This window comes from Siniperca chuatsi, linkage group LG23 (assembly GCF_020085105.1).
Source record: "Siniperca chuatsi isolate FFG_IHB_CAS linkage group LG23, ASM2008510v1, whole genome shotgun sequence".
Taxonomy (NCBI): Eukaryota; Metazoa; Chordata; class Actinopteri; order Centrarchiformes; family Sinipercidae; genus Siniperca; species Siniperca chuatsi.
In genome coordinates, this window is record NC_058064.1 from 6894893 (window position 1) to 6913655 (window position 18763).

Here is an 18763-nt window from a genome sequence, read left to right on the forward strand (position 1 = left end):
CAACCTAACCTTACTGAGCCCACAGGCTGCATTTTGTTCACAAGCATTGCACCCGGGACACGAAGTCTTCGTGAGCAGTGCATTTGCGTTGCGCAACCTCTTGCTTTTCATTTCAGTGCCTATTAACAGTGCCTATGCCTGTTAACAGGTTAAAGCAGCCACACAGCCCGTGTAAGCAGTGCGGCTGCAGGAGCATGTCATCTACAGATTCAGCATCTCGCCTATTTGTTTTCTGCGTGATGCGCACGCTTCTCAGCAAAAATAGATGCCAGAATGATCTGTTGATAGTCATATGGACATCATACCAGCAACATTACACCTTTCACTACAGTTTCAATGTCTATATCTGTAGAATATGTCACAGACATGAAAACATGATTTTTTTTTTATTTAATTCAACACCTCCTGTATCCGTTTCAGATTAAAAGCCCTCTAGCATTTCTGCGCACAGAATCCCTTCACTTGTTAACAAGGCTTTTTTATTGTATTGTATTTATCAAAGGCAAACTCAGTGTAGAAAGATAGGATTGGCAGTAGCGCTGCAGGAGCAACGCTGCCAGTGTGGACACCACATGTGTACGAGCTGCAGCAGTTCAGCGAGGTAGCTGTCAAGCACTGGTAGAGGTAGGCAGTGTGTCCCGGGTGTTAGAACCCAACTGATGTCAATATTTGAAAGTATAAAGAATCTGATGATGATATATCGGCTAATATTCATTTTTTTACATAAACATTTTTAAAGGATGTCTTACAATAGCTTTAAAGAATTGTGACCAAAATATGTAATAAGTGGGACAATTGAAAAATAAACTTTTCCAAACATATTTTGCAGTTTTTCTACTGCAACTTCTTGTTACTTATCAGCTGATATATATACACCGATACAGATGCATCTGTTATAAGCTAATATTGTCTCAGCAAGGTTCTTTAGGAGAGGACTTTGGCCTTTTAATAAAATCAGGTGAAAGAACGTGCAGGTGGGTTGAGATCATTTCACTTGTCTCTACCATGTTTGTTTTAATCAAATGTCAATCTTGATATTGTCACTTTAGTTTTTAGAAACTACCTGAAACACAAGTGCATTATTTCACCTCACAGGCAAAATGTTTATAAGACGTTGATTATGAGATTAAATGTTGCTCCAGAGAGTACTAGTGTAGAATACACTGTATATACCTACATATATCTGTTGTTTCTGCACTTATAACATGGTGGTTAAACAGTATAATATCTGTGTGTGCGTACATAATTATGCATGCATTCGTGTCCACTTGTGCACATGTTTGCATTCAAAAAGCCGCTCTGGGACTCTCATTCACAGCTGCTTGTGTTTATCGAGCAGCCTCTCCATTCTGTTTCTCCTGCCTGGATTCTTGAAGAAAAGCCAGTGCTGTCTAACCATATCTGAGCCAGAAATGCTGCTTTGTCTGAAGGATGAGGGAGACGCTCTTATCAGGCATTTCCAGGAGCTGTTACTGTAACTCCTTCTCCCTGCTCTGCTGCTCCAACTCCCAGGACAAAACAGCCTTATTGATGATGGTAGTGTTACATTTTGCCCTTTTCGTGGCCCTTGTCCTTCCTTGTGCAGGCTTAAGAGCTTCCATTCCCACTCCTGCCACAGCTGATTTTGTTATGGAAACTGGCCATTGCTATCATGCCTAATTCAAAAGCAAACATGGGCAAAAGAATACAGACTTGGAGTTTATTTCACAAGCAGTTGTATTCTAGTTTCACTGACGGCAAACATATATGAGCATTCTTCGTTGAATGTGTGTAGCCATATCTATTTCACACGGTTGTTAAATGCGTGCTTGTGGTTACAACTCATGACATGTCTGCTTTCTGCCCCCAGACAAAGGTACAGTACAGAAGTTGATTGTGCTGCCCAGCAATCATTCCCTGCATGAAGATCTGATCCTGGAGGAGCTGGAAGTGTTTAAGGTCAGCTGTCTGTTTTTTCTCCCCCCTTTTTTTTTGTACTTTCATCCCTTTTCTTTCCTAAAATCAAAGGCAGGGAGGAGGGCGTGCTTGGCCTCAACACAAAGGCCAGGGGCAGACAGACAAAGGCAAAGTGGCATTCAGAAGATGGATGTTCTGCTGTGTAGTGCAGCGTAGAGTGATGGGAAACATGCGTACATGTACTGCAAGAGTCTGGTTGTTGACCAGAGTGAACCTTCGCACATGCTGTTTTATCTTAGCTCAAATCGCTAAAAGTGTGATCAACCTGTGATCAGTCCATTTGCTCCTTTGATCTTCCACTACACCTGGACTGCAGCAGTCTGTCACTCAGAGGAGATTTATTCTCAAAAAACAGAAAAAACAGAATATATTAATTCTAGAAAGTTAAAGACATCTGGCGAGAAGCTGATCGTAGATGGCTACCTTCTCTTCTATGACAATTTTTTAATTAAAAAAAGTGTGATAAGCTGTTCTCTGCAATAGAAAATAATTTTTTTATGGACATTTTGGGAAATACGCTTATTCGCTTTCTTGCCGAGCATTAGAACTGAAGATTGATACCAGTCTCATGGCTGTACGGTAAATATAAAGCACCACCAGCAGCAGCAGCCGGTTAGCATAACTTACATAACCCCCCATAAACCCACAACATGTCGTTTTTGCACTTTGGGTTTTGGCAGGATTAAACAAATAAGAATAACTAGATAAATAATTAGTGAGCTTAGAGGTTCTCTTAAGTGGATTTTGTTACCTTCAACTAGCTGTTTCCAGTCTTTATGCTAAGCTAAGCTAACCAACTGCCGGTGGTAGCTTCATATTGACTTTATGGACATGAGAGTGGTATTGATCTAATCATCAAACTCTTGGCAAGAAAGCGAATACGCATATTTCCGCTAAACTGTTCCCAACTATTCCTTTAAAATTTTGATAGAAATAGTCAACAATGTCTAAAAGCTCTGAACTTGGTTTTTGTATGTGCCATTTTTCAGAATCAAGCTCCTGTTACAAACTTAAGAATATCCTCCAAAAAAGTAAGTGTCCTTTCAACTTTGCTTTCCCTTATAGGCTATGTTAAGTGCAGTTTTATTGTTTTAATATGTTATTCATTGTCTGTGGCTATTATGTAATGCACAAAACATCTCCCGTGCATAATAAGCCTCCCAAAGGCAAGGAAATAATAAGCCATAATTGTTTCGGCGCTCTGCCTCATTTTCTTGTCAGCCAGCCACTTATGAAGACAAACAGGGTGGCTGACATTTGAACTGTTTACTTTGCAGCAACAGCTGTACGTCAGCTCGGAGTTCGGGGTCTCGCAGGTCTCCCTGCACCGTTGTCACGCTTACGGCTCGGCTTGCGCTGACTGCTGCCTTGCCAGAGACCCCTACTGCGCCTGGGACGGATTCAGCTGCTCCCGCTTCTATCCCACCGGCAAAAGGTACACAAAGGTTTACAGTTTTAGGGTTCATAACTGCGGTTTTGTGCCAGTATTCAGTATCTTTAAATTTCACGCCAAGAAGTATTTAGTGTCCACCAAGGATTGTTGCCCTGGCAGTGTAGAAAAGAGCAAGAGCCTTTAAGCCCCAAAACAAAATTTTCAGTGTTAATAACTGCTGACAGGTGTTGATTAGGGAGCCCATTCATGGAGCCAGCCATTCAAAACTTTCACAAGTGTTAAATAAACATTAGCATAGTGCAGATTATGAATAGTATACAGTATTTCTGTTCACTTGTGTTCAATTTTGCCCAATTTGCCATGAGAATCAAGTGAGTTTTTGGGCCTCCAATAGACAACCAAAGTAGTAATTATCAGTAATACAACAAATATGAAATCAATCAATGCACCACCCAGTCATATTGAATGTGGACAACAGTTGATGTACAACGAGATGTTAAACAAGAGAAGAAAAGAGCTGCTCACAACTTGTGAGGTCAAAAAGATCACATGACTGGAATCCTTCAGTACACACTTAAATGTAAGCCCTGCCACTGATTCTGCTTTTGTTGTTTCCCTCCCTCCGTCTAGACATAACACAGACAAGGAGGTATGAGCGACACCTCGCCTCTAAACCGATACCTCTCTGGTCTCTTTAAGGACCAGTTGCCTGTCTCTTGACATTCCAGTCAGACGCAGGTCAAGTTTAGTTTGGTCGCAGAACAAAAGCACAGCCCCTGTTTTCCTCTGGAAAATGTGTCTGAAATGTGTCAGCTGTTTACATGCTCTTTTCCACAAGCTGTTATATATGAGTGTGCACCACTGAGTGGAATAACAGTCAGATTTTCCTCATATTGTTTTGGCAGTGACTAACTTCTTCCCCAGTTTTAATATGAGATGAACATTTGAGGAGGAAGGTTGTTATGATTGTGTATTTTTTCTGTATTTAGCTATAGTTTAATAATACTCATTGCTGTTTTATTTCTTTTTTTAGGAGAAGCAGAAGGCAGGACATTATGCATGGAAATCCACTCACTCAATGCAGAGGATTCAATCTAAAAGGTAATTAAAGCTGTACTAAACAATATATTTATATTAACAAAGGATCAAATGACTATGTGTAATATGAAAGGTGTCGCTCGTAGGGACAAAGCCACAGAGAATTTTCACCCAACTTTATATTTACTCTCAGCTCTAAAGAGCTTAGCCTCTTTTAGCTAATTGTTTAGATTTTACAGCCCACAAATTACATCAACCTCACAACAGCAGGCAGTTGTTTTCAGCAAAAGAGCTCTGATAAAGCCAGTGTATGCTACCTGCTCGGCATCAGACAGCAGCCAAAATTGGCAAGTAGCTGGCGAAGAAAAGCAGCTAGCCGCTATAAAGCCAGATATTTTTCTCAGGAGTCAGAGGAAACTAGCCTGGGAACCAGACGAATCTGCCGAGCTCATGTTTCATTTGCTCTGGCAAGTAGTCTGGCCCCTCTCACATTCAAACAGATTTCCACCCGTCCTGGATTCGGTCGGGCCAATCACAGCCATTTATTTAATACGGGGCGTTTGATGACTGACAGAGTAGCGTTAAGCGATTTGAAGTCACATATCACACTGCTTTGATTGGTTGATACAACACAACGCACCAAGCTCACGAAACTCAGATCACCAGGCCGCCATTATTTTCCTGCTTGAAAACAAACCAAGCACCACCACAACTTGCATGTGTCATTAGTTTTGTTGCTCTGATTGTCTGTAGGTCTTTCCAATTGCGACCAGAGGTATTTTGGTCTGTGCCCGTTGATAACGCCCCTTGGAAATCAAAAATTTGTTAAGGGACATTTGTCAGGTCAGACTTCCACAACAGACTCACATTTAGACAGACTGACAAATTTGCTGTCTTTGTAAAAATAAGTCCACATTTATTGGAAAAAACGATTTTGATAAACAAATGAATTGTAGTTGTTGGTTACACTGAAGCTGTAACTGCAACTACTGTATGTGTTTGTGTGTTCATGTGCCTGTCCAGGGGTGTTTGTGCTTGTTTGTGAGTCCAGGAACTGCACAACATCCTTTACGAAAATTCACACAGTCGATTGGCAGGGTACAGTTTAATGAGAGGAGAGGATTTGCTCCCCAGAGTGTTCCATTTCCGTGAACAGTTTACATCTCTAAATTAACACGAGCTTGGGGAACCAACCATATGGCCATTACCACTAATTATTCAGAACCCTGTCATACATCCAGCTGAGTGATGAACCATTTAGCTACAAGAAAAACGACACGGTAAATGACACGAAACCGAGTTGGTCCAATGCATTGAAGGTTATTTTGTTAGTCTGTAGGAACTGAAAAAGTCTGGGTGGAGATTGGTTGTGCTGCAGGCATCAGACTAAGCTATGTGTCAACATTTCACTCTCACTGTTGGGACTTCAGACAGATTGTCCATCTGTGGGGTTTGTGTCTGTCAGCAAGTGACGTCTGACAAGTGTGTGTGTGTGTGTGTGTGTGTGTGTGTGTGTGTGTGTGTGTGTGTGTGTGTGTGTGTATGTGTGTGATAGCCTACAGAAACGCGGTGGAGATGACGCAGTATGGCGTGAAAAATAACACCACCTTCCTGGAGTGTCTTCCCAAGTCTCCCCAGGCCTCTATCCGCTGGCTGATTCAGAGAGACAATGACAGGAGGAAAGAGGTCAGTTTGATGTTTTGAGCGGTCAAAGGTCAACATCACAGCCCACCCTTGCTTATATGTAACAAAGTGAAGTGGAGCTAAGGACACAATGAAAATCCTTTAGAGATATAACTGATTAAAAGTCCTTTTTCTGACTTATAGGGAGCTGCTCTGGTGTTTTGGTCACATTGATAAATAATTTAACATGTCATAGTAATCAAATGAGCTCACACGCTTGATAAGGACTTGTATCACCTGAGGAATGACACAGTGAACACTTATTGGCAGCGGAGCATCCTAATGAGCAGTGATACAGATCAAACATGATATGGACCTTGACTGATGACTGGATTCTTAGAAGGGAAAACATTTAGCAAATATTTGACAGCCCCTTTAACCCTTTGAAAGGCTGTGACAAATAAAGCTGGGCAAGAGAGCACCTGCTTGATAAAGACACATCTTTTATGGATTTTGCTCTCATCTCTGTGGAGTAGTCTGGAGTAATGACCGTTTTATAGCCATTTCCCACATGAGAATAAAAGTTGGCCTTAAAATAAATCACTTTAGTTTTATGGTGTGTTATTGCAGGAGTCCAAACTAAGGTCTGGCTGATTTTAAAGTAGTCAGTGGAAAAGGAATAAACAGTGTTGCATTTAGGGTGTAAGCATCAGTTTAGTCCTGGTTATTTTAAATTGATGACGACAAAGGCAGTTCAACTTCTTTCAGTATTTCCACTTTGACAGCCATTTCAAAACTGTATTTTGACCGACAATGAGACTTCAACTTCTTTAAGTATTTCAACTATTTCAAATGTTTCAATACAAATTTTCAGCTACAACCACAAGTTCAATGTCTTCAGAAAATGTATCCTTTTCTTTTTTAAAGCATAAGTAATTGTAACCTACAAGAGAAACAGAAATAAAGAGTAATGAAATAGTCCATCTTGCCTTTTTTCAAGCATTTGGGAAAAAATAACACAGCCATTCCAATTTTTGATCATCTGAACTCAGGATTTTGTTGAGCCATTTAATGAAAAATGTTCTCTCTTGAGTCATTTTAGTATATACAATACAGAAGAAAATGAAGAATACCAGTTCTTAATTGTGAAACTAAGGTCTTTCACTGTTCAAAAATGCGTGATATAACACATGATTCTGCGTGTAACAAATTAAAGGAAAAATCTAACTCAACTGTAGCTATACTGGAGGGATGAGCACTATTCTTCCAAAAGATATTCCCTCATTTGGTGTTTTGATGATGGTGATGGAGAGCACTGTCTAACATGTCTCTCATAGGTGTTCAAATGGGTTGAAATCTGGTGACTGCAAAGGTCATAGCATAATGCACATCATTTTCATCAAACCATTAAGTGACCCCTTTAATCTGCAACTTTTGTTTTTCCTTTGATTTGTCACCTGTCTATACTGTATAGTTACTCTATAGCTAGATTTGGATCTTTTCTATTTCTCTGCTGCAAACCATGTGGACGGTGTTATGACACAACCTGATTGTGCCACCCACAGGTGAAGCTGAGCGACCGTGTCCTCTCCACCGAGCACGGCCTCCTCATCCGCTCCGTCCAGCTGTCCGACCAGGGCCTTTACTACTGCCTGACCACCGAGAACAGCTTCAAACGCACCGTCGCCAAGATCCGCCTGCGAGTGCTGAGCGAGGCCATGGTTAGTGTGCTGACAGACAAACAGCAGTCGCCGTGGGCCTGGGCCAGCTCGTTGCACCCTAAGGTCCTATTGGCAGCCTTCAGTCCAGCAGAGAGCCTGGCTGTACAACAGTACTGTAAAGAGAGGAAGGAGCTCCAGAGCCTCCAGCAGAGGCAGCAGCAGCAGCAGCCTCAGCCACCTGGACCTCTCCGGGGGGACCTGGCTAAACTGAAGCCCCTGCTGGACCGGAGGAAGAGCCGCAACCGCCGCAATCACCTCCCAGAGGTCTGACACAGGGAGCTGGCAGCTGCAGAGACTGACACGCACACCTTTCCTCTGTTTCTATACCCAGACCCTCATTTTCCAACTCTCATCTCAAACTGCAGAGCTGCACTGTGGATGTACAGTAAAACAAGGAGGTGGGTGTGGGGAGTTGTTATTCGGCAATATCTCTCTTTCTTGCATGAGGCACTGTGACCAGATGGCAGATGGTGACATACACTAATACACGCACAGGCACTCACAAGCCATTCATTTGCTGTCGTAGTCACACCATAAACTGAAGTGGCCCTGTTATGAGTGCCACTAATAAACTGTGGTCTCAGGTGATATTGCTTATGATAATACACCTTGAGACACAGCTATGGTCATTGATCTTATCATATTTTAGATATCAGCGGGGAAATTGGACCGGCCAGATGTTAGCTCACAAAGGATTTGTTCTTTGTTCGCAAAAAGAGGAGGTCATTTGAAATCATGATAGTAAACAGAGGAGATTGAAAAGGGACAAAAGAGAGACAGATGCATGTTTGACAGTGAGTGCCCTCTCGAAGAATTATACTAGTATTTTATTAGATTCTACTTACATTTATATTTTTACTTTAAACTAACAAAATTGTCTCCATTCAGTGAAATGAGAAGAATGGGCTTTGTTGTCATATGTAGGGTAATAAAAAGTCAATTTGTTCAAACGGGTTGACAGCTGTGCATGCTGTCTACAAAAGGCACTGTTCATACAAAGCGCAGAGGGCAAGTGGTCCCCATAAAAAGGGTTATATTACAGCTCTAATTTAAAAATGTATTAGTTCAAAGGCCAGACTTAACATCCCTCGCTGATGTTACCCAAACAGAAACAGGAGTAAAATACTGAGTGAAATATGAACGACTGTGTGAGCTGTTGCAAACATCTTACACAATCTCGCCTATATTTATTCCCATTACTCAGATATACTTGTAAGAGAATGTGCCTCACTGTAATTCAGCTGCATATTGTATCATACTTCTCGTGTTTCTGGCACAGAAGCATGTTTATAGAAATTCATCAGTAAAGTAAAGGTCGCTTTATCCTTGCCTGGATTAGATTTGAGTAACCAAACTAGCAGATACGCACATTGGTTAGTGTACATCGCAAGGTAGATGCTGAAACATGACAGTATCCTTCTTTGGATCCACGTTTTCCACATTGTCTACAGCAAAGTGGACATACTTTTAATTCAGTAATTATCAGTGAGATAGTCTGTGAGATAGACCAGGTAGTTAATGTAGATAGAGATTATTTTGTGGCTTGTGTACAGAGTATTTTTTTCTTTGTTTCATCCTTTCTAATTTAATTTTGTGCCAAGTTTTGTGAAAATATGTTTTCATTGTGTATATAATTTCAACATATTTCACCATCATGACTGTATCTGCAAATTGCAGAGATATACAGTATTATTTTCATTTTGAGAAAAGACTTTCTAGTTGTACCTTCCCTCATACAGATCTCTGCTCCACGTTTAATACAACAGTGTGACCAGTATCATGTCAGCTTCAACTCAGTGTAATTTCAGTGTTATGAAACATATGTATTTCTATTTATTAATGTCATAATAGCCTGAATAAATCTGTTTAGATGAATCTCAATTTTACAGAAAGATCATGCATTTTATTGTCAGATATTGTCATTAGTATAATTTCTCCAAATGTGAACTTTCTCTTTCTGTTACTGGCCAATATGTCATCCCTCTGTCTACTTACAGTAAAAGATTCCATGGTGGGGCATATCATGCCACTGTATGATGACAGTCTTTATATTGTTTTAAAGGAATAGTCACACTGTTGTCTCAATGGGATTTGGGGAAATATGCTTATTTGCTTACTTGCAGACAGTTACATGGCAGCAGCTGATGGCCGCCCACCATTGAGTCTGTTTCTTTCCAAGGTTTCTTCCTGTTTAAAGGAAGTTCTTTCTTGCCACTGTCGCCAAATGCTTGCTCATGGTGGGATTTGTTGGGTCTCTGTAATTAATATTATAAAGAGTACGGTCTAGACCTGCTTTATAGGAAAAGTGAAATGAGATAACTTCTGTTATGAACTGGCGCTATATAAATAAAATTAAATTGAATTGAAGTTAGATGGGAAGATCGATACCAGCTGGCCCGGCGCCACAAGGGGTCTTAAGGGGTCTTAGCCCCCTCAGTTGTATTTTTTTGCCCCCTCTGATTAAGCTTTATGTGTCTATAGAAAAATAGCAAAAACAACAAAATGATATACAGATACATGTAATTATCGCTTAGCTGTTGTTTCAGAACAATGGCTAGTGCCGCTGTTCCATAGTACTGAAAGAGAGCGGAGGATATCAATAGACAGACAGAAGAGTTAAATTTCTTAGCCTGCTTGCTTTTCTGCTAGTGCTACGTTCTTATGTGAGTGATCTGATTAATAAATGTAAGCCTGTTCTTGAACAGTAGCCAGCCTTATGTTGTTGTTATGTAGCATTTCTGAGGCTACTGCATGGTTAGATCAATTCATTTTATTTTATGAAAGAAAATGCCCCCTCGCAATTTTTAACAGCCCCCTCAGTCTCTTCATCCTGGCGCCGGGCCTGGATACCACTCTCATGTCTGTACGGTAAATAGAAGAGCCAACAGCTGGTTAGTTTAGCACAAGACTCGCAAACAGCTACCCTAGCTCTGTCCAAAGGTAACAAAATCTGCCTAATTAAGACGTAATATCTCAATAATGTGTACAAAAAGACAAAGACAGGTTGTGGTTTTACAGAGGGGCAGGATTTGTTATCTTTAGACAAATCCAGGCTGGCTGTTACCCCATTTCCAGTCTTTTTGTTAAGATAAGCTAACAGGCTGCTGGCCATAGTTTCACTTTTACAATTCAGACTGTGATATTGATCCTCTCCTGTAACTCTTGACAAAAAAGTGAATGAGCATATTTTCCCGAAGGTTGAACTATTCCTTAAATGATTATCACATGAAGAAATTTTGATAACTTTGAAAATGTATGGGTCCAGCTTTCGAAAAAAAAATTGTCCTAAATTTTAAAGATCCGTGCCCAGTACCTGAGATACCCCAAGGTTGCAAACTGCACCACCTCAAGGAAGAAGTGTGAAACAAGTTTATTCTAAATGAAATACTCCTGTATATGTGTGACATATCAGATTCAGACCGAACAGTAAAATTAAAGACACCCAAGAGGCTGCAGAGGGTCATTTAAAACCCATAAAACCAAAGAGAGCCCTCCTGCTGGGCAGAAATACTGTTTTCTCACCAAACAAACCCAAGTACCATTCATAACCACAGTGTAATCATCTCCCAGCCCATTTATATTACTCTTTTTGATTTATGGGCCTCTCAAGGTAAAGAGGAAACCAAATAATTTTGCTTCAGCGTGCACAATGCAGAGGTTTGTTTCAGCAGCGGGACAGTCTCTGTTGTCTTTTAGACAGAGGGGGATTAGACCAGTTTTGATAAAAGGAACAATCCACTACTAGGAATAAGACACCCAATGAAAAACTCCTTTTCAGCTTTTATTCATTTTGAAGACACTAGTTCAGCAAAGGATAAAAACAATTGCGTAAGATTAGATTCATGTACATTTCTTTTATAGGATGTCAAACAAACACATTTCTCCTCTGTGCGGATTAATAACCTGACAAACAGGAGGAATCTCCATCTTCTCTCCCTCTAGTAATCCCTGATTGAGTTAATGTTACAGTGTTTGCAATTAAAACAATACTTGGCAAAGGAATTCATCTCTTCAGCCTTACAAAATCACAGTATCCCCCCTCTGGTATCAAAGGAGGTATGACATTATAAATAACTCTAAAATTACAAAAAAGTGCAAGTCTATATCAAAAGGTTTGATGTTCCATAGCAGCTTAAATGCACTCTGCTCTGTGACTCGCACACAACAGACACTTCTGCATGATTCATTCACACAAACTTGTTTTGGTTATATCTCCTCCTCACCGCGCAGTAGGAGATGAGACACAGGACGAAGATGGCCACACCTATGCCCAGCAGCGCCTTCTGTATTATCTCCAACATCTGGATACGGGAGATGAGCTCCTTCTTAAACATGTCTGCCGTTTCATCGTCCAACGCAGCTGTCTGGTAACATAGATGAAGACAGAGAAAGAGAGAGTGACTGATTATCATGCATCCCAAGATAACAGACTATTCACTTCATGACTGCAGGGCTCCATTTTTTTTATCTTACCTCATTCAGCCAAACAACAGGGAATATGGTATAATCCTTGACTTTCTTAAGCACCCTACAGGGAAAGAGTACATTAGTTGGCATTCAGTGCATGATGTTGTCTCAAACCTGAGACACAAACAGGAAATTAAGGGAGAGAGAGGGTGACGACATGCAAGCAATGGTCCACGGCCGGAATTGAACCGTGGATATTGCGGCCACGTGGTATGCATCCCAACCTCTCTGCCACCAAACACCCCGTCTCAAACTTTCAACATTCTGGGAAATGAGCTTTTTTGCTTTCTTGCCGAGAGTTAGATGGGACATAGACACCACTCTCATGTCTGTACGGTTAATATGAAGCTACAGCCAGCAGCAGGTTAGCTTAGTGTTTAGCTTAGCAGAACATATAAAGCCAAAAAATTGTTTGGCACATAACACCCATAAAACCACAGCTTGTTATTTTTAAACTTAAACATTTTTTGTACAAACTAAACAAACAAGATAATTAGTGATAATTAGTGAGCTGCTTTCAGTCTTCATGCTAAGCTAAGCTAACCAGCTGCTGCCTGTAGCTTTACATGTACCGTACTGGCATGAGAGTGGTCTCAATCTTCTCATCTAACTCTAAATCATTTCCTTTAAAAAGGTGAAGCATAACTTACGTGATGACCTTTGATGGTCCATACATCATATTCACTTGAATTCTCTTAGCAAACCTCAAGGTGAACCCGGTTGTCTGGTGGAAAAATACCACAAAAAAATTTGCATCAGAGTTGCTGCCCTAAAAGTAAGAAATTACAAAGATAAAAGTCTCTTACAGGTTCTACATCCAGGAAGGTGACATGGTGCTCCTCACTGGGATTGAGGCCCAGCACGGCCTCGCGCAGGTAGGGACTGCCGTGAAGGAAATGGGGCAGAGAGATGTAGATAGGTTTTCCTGTTTAGATGACAAGGAAACAAAGACAATTTGAAATGCCAAGCTGCTGAGCAGAATGGTAAAACGGTAGATGAAAGTACTCGGATGCCTTCACTTCCTGTTGATTCTGGATATGTTGTGCTCAAGAAAACAAATGCAAACTGACCATCTTGACAGGAGCCGATGTCCAGTACTCCCGCCAAGGTGCAATCCTTGGTGGTCTTTGGGTCTCTGCAGAAACATTGGTTGTCTGGGTTTACCGTAGGGGAGGCCAGGGTGTTTGGCTGGAGGGTGTAGCGATACACTTCAATCCCTTTCAGATCCATGCTTTCCTCAAAGCCAGCTGACACAGACCTGAAGACAAAACAACACAGAGAATAGTTCAAAAGTCTTCCAGCAGCTGACCTTCACTAATATTTGGCTCTGTTGTGCCACTTAATTCCGACTGACTCAAGTCCATGACTAAGGTTTTGGTACTGGAAAGCTCTGACCTCTAGTGGTTACTGAGAGGAAAGTCCAAATGGTAGCAGCTCTCAAATTAAGATGTTAAATCTCCCGTTGTTGACACTTACTGGCCCACATAATGTTAGCAAAGAACATTTAGACTAGATCAGATGAAATTGCTCCTACAAAATGAAACTCTTCATCACCTGCAGATGTCTGATGAGAAGAAATAGATAGGCTTCTTCTTGTCCACAAAGGGAGGGAATGACGAAGCATCTGAGAAAGAGGGGAGAAGAAATCCGGTCACAGAGGTGATTCATCTGCATTTAGAGCTGCAGGAGGGGGTTCAGAAAAAAGAAGTCATGTAGTTTTTTTACAAAACACATTGCTGCATGAGCCACACCTGTCCCGTTGATCATGTCACAGTACGTGTCATTCCAGAAACCTAAGCTCCTGTTGGACAAAGTTAAATTTGTCAGACAAACTTGCATGATTTGATTAAACAGCCTGAAAAAATTGCAGGTTTAAAAAAAAATAACAAAATTCTCACTTGTCAAAATCTGTACAACCTGAATAACCTCATTTGATTTAACAGCCTAAAATATCACAATAAAAAAAAACAGGGTTCTCACTTGTCAAAATCTGTACAATCTGATTAAAAGACACAGACTGAGTATCTCCTTCATTTTATTGGTAATCAGACTCACCTCTTTCCTCGCCACCTGTCAACTGTTCCCACTTTAGAGATGTCCTCCTTTCCACTGTAGACAGTGTAATAGCCATCATAGGTACCATTGTACTAGGGAAAATACATTTCATTTAATGAATTGATAAAATCATGTAATTTCTGAGGTGTTACTGCGTAGATCTCGTCTCTTCTATGTTTATCAAGTGTAAGGCCATCTGTTTACTTACAGGTGCAAATAGGCCAATATTTCCTTTCAACAGGGGGTCTGTGTAACCCCACAGCATTTCCTTGACTGTACGGTGCTGGAACAAGGAGGAGTTGGTTGACTTTATCAGATTCTCCAGCACAGTATGAAACACTTTTGGAATCAGTGAATAAGCTCCCTGAAAAAAAATCCGAAACATTTATCTCAGAAAATTAGAATTTCTTCATCAGTGATAGTGTCAATTATAAAAGGCAACAGTTGGTTCCATAATGATACACATGCAAAACTGCTGTTCACACAACTGCTGTCGTTGCCTGAGGAGATAAGCCAGAAATAACCCTCTTTTATGACCGCTATACTACATTATTACTTACAAACAAAGACTCTCATTGGAGTTGCGTACACTTTCCACACATTTGAACCTTATCAAAGTTCATAATTTCCTGACTCCAACACATCTTTGCGCCAATGTTGGTGCCTTAAGTCATCAGTCACCATTGAGCTGAGTATTTTAGTACCGAAAACTGTCAAGCACCAATACTCACTCAGATTCACACTCTTTTTACTTAGTCTTTTGTGATCAGACAGTTCCTGCTTTAAGTAATAATTTTGCCGATTTTACAGTTCTTGCTTGTGTTCAGACAACAGTTAAATTTTGGTATTTTTTAACCTGGTTCTTCTTCTGTGGCCATTGAGACTGTCATGGTAACTTTGCAGAGATTTGGAAAACATGGTAAAACAACGTCTATCGAGGCAAGCAACCTCAGCATCCAAAAGCTTGTCTCTGAGTCCAACAGAACGTAAACACAGAAATTAGCCCTCTGCATTAGCTATTGTAGCTAACTTCAACTTGCCGGCTAACCAAGCCTACATGCACACAGATTTGTTTACATGTGTTAAGCTGTGGGTCACTGTGAGAATAAAACCCAGGCTAAAAAAATTTTCTTTAACATTTGAATAGCTTGGCTTATTTTGTGACATAAAAGAAAAGGGTTTTGTAGAAAATCCTGTTTATATTCCTCAAAGTATGGTATCGGTACGGAAACGATACTGTCTCGACACTGATATAGTACCAAGTCACTGCGAATCTTAACTTGCCCCAACCAAATTCCATTATATTTTGAGTCATCCTTCTGAAACAACTCTTCATGACAGTGCACTGGTTCCCAGCCTGGGGATTGACACAAGAAAAAAAAACTGTATTTCTGCTATGCAAGGTTTGTCTGTTGTACAAATTATTCTCTAATCCTTGCTTTTCTTGTGAAATTATGGATAGTTTTCAGCCCCATAAAAAATTATTCAAAGGAGCAACCTGGGAAGGCGAAAATACTCTGTGGTTAAACTTCTCACAGCTCACAAACAACCTGTCACAGAGAGTCACAAGCCAAAAAGGTTGGGAAGCAAAGCAACCCACCATGGGGCAGCACAGCTTGATTTGGCATAGCTTGTATTGGCCTTGGAACAGAGGTGCAGTAACTGTTAACAGTAGAGCTGAGTCAAGTCAGGAATCACCTCACAGTGGGGTGACACTCACTTACAGCCACAGCCAGGTTGAGGCAGGTGACTTTGTCTTCCTCTGGTCCCACTGACATGGATGGCTCAAAGATGGCGCCCTGGGGCAGCAGGAAGGAGACAGTTTGATTGGGGTTGAAGGTGATGTTCTCTTTGGGAAGATATCTTGTCCTGAAGGGGAAGAGGGTCTTACTTATACGTCACATTTCATTAGAGGAGAGTAGAATCTTGTTTGTTATTTGATATCAGATGTTTCTATACTGTCTGTCAAATCAAATTCTAAAGTCTGGCATCAAAAACATCTAAGATAAGAAGTAAACAAATCAACCTTACCTATATGTGTAAGGTCCTTTTTCCACTACCACTGGCTTTGCGCCATACTGCAAAACCTCCAGGGGGTTTTTCACGTCAAAGAACCAGAACTGCCTGTACACCTTTCCCCCCGTCGACACCCAGTTGTCATAAGCTGTCGTTCCAGGCTCAATGACGGCTTCCTAAACCCAGCAGACACACAGACAGTCTATTTTTAACATGCCTCAAGACTGCTACCCCACTGAAAGGGTGGAGGCTCTAAAACCATTCAAATTTTTCTCTACAGTGCTTAAAAAAATCACAGATGCTGATCTTTTGATGGATGAAAGCAAGGCACACTTGGCTTTCTGCACAGCTTCTTGTTTGTTGAAGCAGCTTTCCAAAACGCACGCCTCTTTCCTCTCGTGTCTCCTGATTCACCTTGATCTCCGCGTACACACACACACACACACACACACTCACTATGTCACTCCCTATTCCCCAACCCAGGGTGAAACTGAGCACCATACCTTCTCCACTGTCCCCTCAATGATGCTGTTCCCCAGCGGGATAAGGACGCCTCCCAGGATGGCTACCGCCGCCCCAAACACAGCTCCGGCTATCAGCCCGCACCTTCTGTTACAGCAGCCCATGGTGGTGTGCGTGTCCCTCCGTCCAACCGCACGTCTGTCTATCTCTCTGGCAGCCTGTTCTCCTTCTGTCTCTGTGTTTGTGGTGTGTGTTAGTATGTGCAGCTTGTCTGTGTTTGTGTTCCACCAGCAGCAGCACAGGCAGGCTGTACCATCAGAGAAGCTGACAAAGCAACTGAGGCCAGGTAAAGGTACAGCCACATCTGGCAGGTGCCCAGGAGAGCTCGCTATAAATGAAGTTAAATAATGACAAGAAAGGTTTGAGGTTCAGCTGAGAGCCATCCCCTCCCAGGTATCAATAAGCACTATCTGACCAGGTGATAACAGCTACAGGCTAGTGTGTAAAATAAAGTTTATTTGTCATCCCAGAGCCATGCCATTTTTGATTTGTTTCATTCATTTTGGATTTATCAAGATGGGAGATATCAGTTCATTGTCATTATATTCTTTTCTATTCTGGTTCTGTCCTTCTCTATCTGTTCACCTTTTGTTTCCTCTCCAATTTCTGCTTATCCAAGCTACAAGCTTACCAGAAACAGAAAAAGAGGAACATATAAATGATTAAGTATAGTCTCATTGTGCAGAGACAGTTGTATAGAAGCTGTATAATCTGTATTTGTGGTTGTGTAGTTTCATGGGGGATATTAAAATGAATTGCTCTTTATCTCTCTTAAAGGTATTTCGCCATGCTTATCTTTATTCAATATTGTAATATAAATGATTTTCTTGCACATGGATTTTTGGAACCTAATCAGCAACATTATGCAACACTGGCTGTGCACATGGTGATTGAGAGATACAATCTTTGCACTCTTTGCTATGATTTAAAAGTAACGAACCAGACTCTTGTCTGTCAGTGCATGTGTTAAAGAAGATTTTCAGGATTTCAGTTCTGCATTATTTAATTGTCATTTTCCCGTACCACTGTCTGCTGTCTATCCCTTCCCCCCAACAAAAACTGTATACTCTAGCTAGTGTGCAAAATAACACTAGACTGATAGGAGGGTCATTCTGGCTGTGACATAGGCGTAAGCGCGTAAAAAAAAGGTAATCCGGCACTTCCATAACATTAGAGGACTAGAATGGTCCAAATCTGTGCAGCAGAGCAGTGTTTAGTCCCTATGGGTCAAGGTCCAAAACACTGGGTCCTACACTTCCCATAATGCAACTGAACAGTGCCTTTCCTTACACCCACCCCCCTGGTAAATACATGTGTCTTTCAAAATCCACATCCCCACTTTGTAACATAGGCTTTTTGTTATAAATCTGAAGTCTCAAGCCTAAACTGTAATAACCCTGATGACATCGCTATGACATCATCAGGGTTTATTTTCTCTATCTTCAGAAAGCTCCTCCAAAATGACAGAAGACATTATACAACTGCTTTCACTCCCTGTGATGAGTAAACTCATCCTTATGTGTACAACAAAGCCTTACAGCACTGTATGGTGCTCGTGTAAAGTATACTGCGCTACAGCACTGTGAAGATACATATTATCACCACTGGAGGGCAGCACCACCATTCCCTCACCTCTCACTGCATGTTCAGTACAGAAGGCCTGCCTACGGTTCATCCCACTGAGTCTGTCTGCCAAAGGCCTGTCTCTGTCTATTCCAACAAAAATTCTTGTCAAAACAGTTTAAATCTCACGTGACTGACTTTATTGTTAATCTTGCAAGTACAACTTCAACATTTGGATTGGGTTTCAGTTTGTGTGGGCATACACTAGGCCTATAGCCTTTCTGTTTCTCTGCCAGCTGCTGTGTAAATATCTGTGATGGCCCTCTGGCCTGTAGATTTGTGTCTTGTCCTGGGCTGCTGCTTGTGTTTTGTGTCTCCCTTCAGGTCCTGGTAGGCAAAGTTTGTTTCA

General features: G+C 41.2%; 2 protein-coding genes across 2 annotated transcripts in view; one reads left to right on the forward strand and one right to left on the reverse strand.

Moving 5' to 3' along the window:
* The window catches only part of sema3c (sema domain, immunoglobulin domain (Ig), short basic domain, secreted, (semaphorin) 3C), a 42030-nt gene extending 32418 nt beyond the window's left edge, over positions 1 to 9612 (forward strand). Inside the window, exons 13-18 of the mRNA XM_044186454.1 lie at positions 1850 to 1938; positions 2946 to 2987; positions 3234 to 3391; positions 4383 to 4450; positions 5943 to 6073; positions 7576 to 9612. Coding sequence (XP_044042389.1) covers positions 1850 to 1938; positions 2946 to 2987; positions 3234 to 3391; positions 4383 to 4450; positions 5943 to 6073; positions 7576 to 8001 — 914 coding nt within the window. The 3' untranslated portion in view covers positions 8002 to 9612. The remainder of the gene's footprint in view (positions 1 to 1849; positions 1939 to 2945; positions 2988 to 3233; positions 3392 to 4382; positions 4451 to 5942; positions 6074 to 7575) is intronic.
* A 1887-nt stretch (positions 9613 to 11499) lies between these two features.
* cd36 (CD36 molecule (thrombospondin receptor)) lies at positions 11500 to 17161 on the reverse strand. The gene is made up of 12 exons (XM_044186455.1): positions 16773 to 17161; positions 16285 to 16445; positions 15978 to 16122; positions 14462 to 14617; positions 14254 to 14345; positions 13950 to 13999; positions 13753 to 13822; positions 13269 to 13456; positions 13005 to 13123; positions 12849 to 12922; positions 12205 to 12259; positions 11500 to 12095 (listed from the first exon to the last, which is right to left on the reverse strand). Exons 1-12 carry the CDS (start codon positions 16893 to 16895, stop codon positions 11919 to 11921), a joined length of 1410 nt encoding a protein of 469 aa, XP_044042390.1. The 5' UTR covers positions 16896 to 17161; the 3' UTR covers positions 11500 to 11918.
* Between the last annotated feature and the right edge of the window lie 1602 nt (positions 17162 to 18763).

Coding starts and splice junctions, on each gene's coding strand:
- cd36 (XM_044186455.1), bottom strand. CDS start 16,895: ATGGGCTGCTGTAACAGAAGGTGCGGGCTGATAGCCGGAGCTGTGTTT. Junction 16,446..16,772: donor TTGAGGGGACAGTGGAGAAG/GTATGGTGCTCA, acceptor TGCTGGGTTTAG/GAAGCCGTCATTGAGCCTGG. Junction 12,096..12,204: donor CTGTTGTTTGGCTGAATGAG/GTAAGATAAAAA, acceptor CTATGTTACCAG/ACAGCTGCGTTGGACGATGA.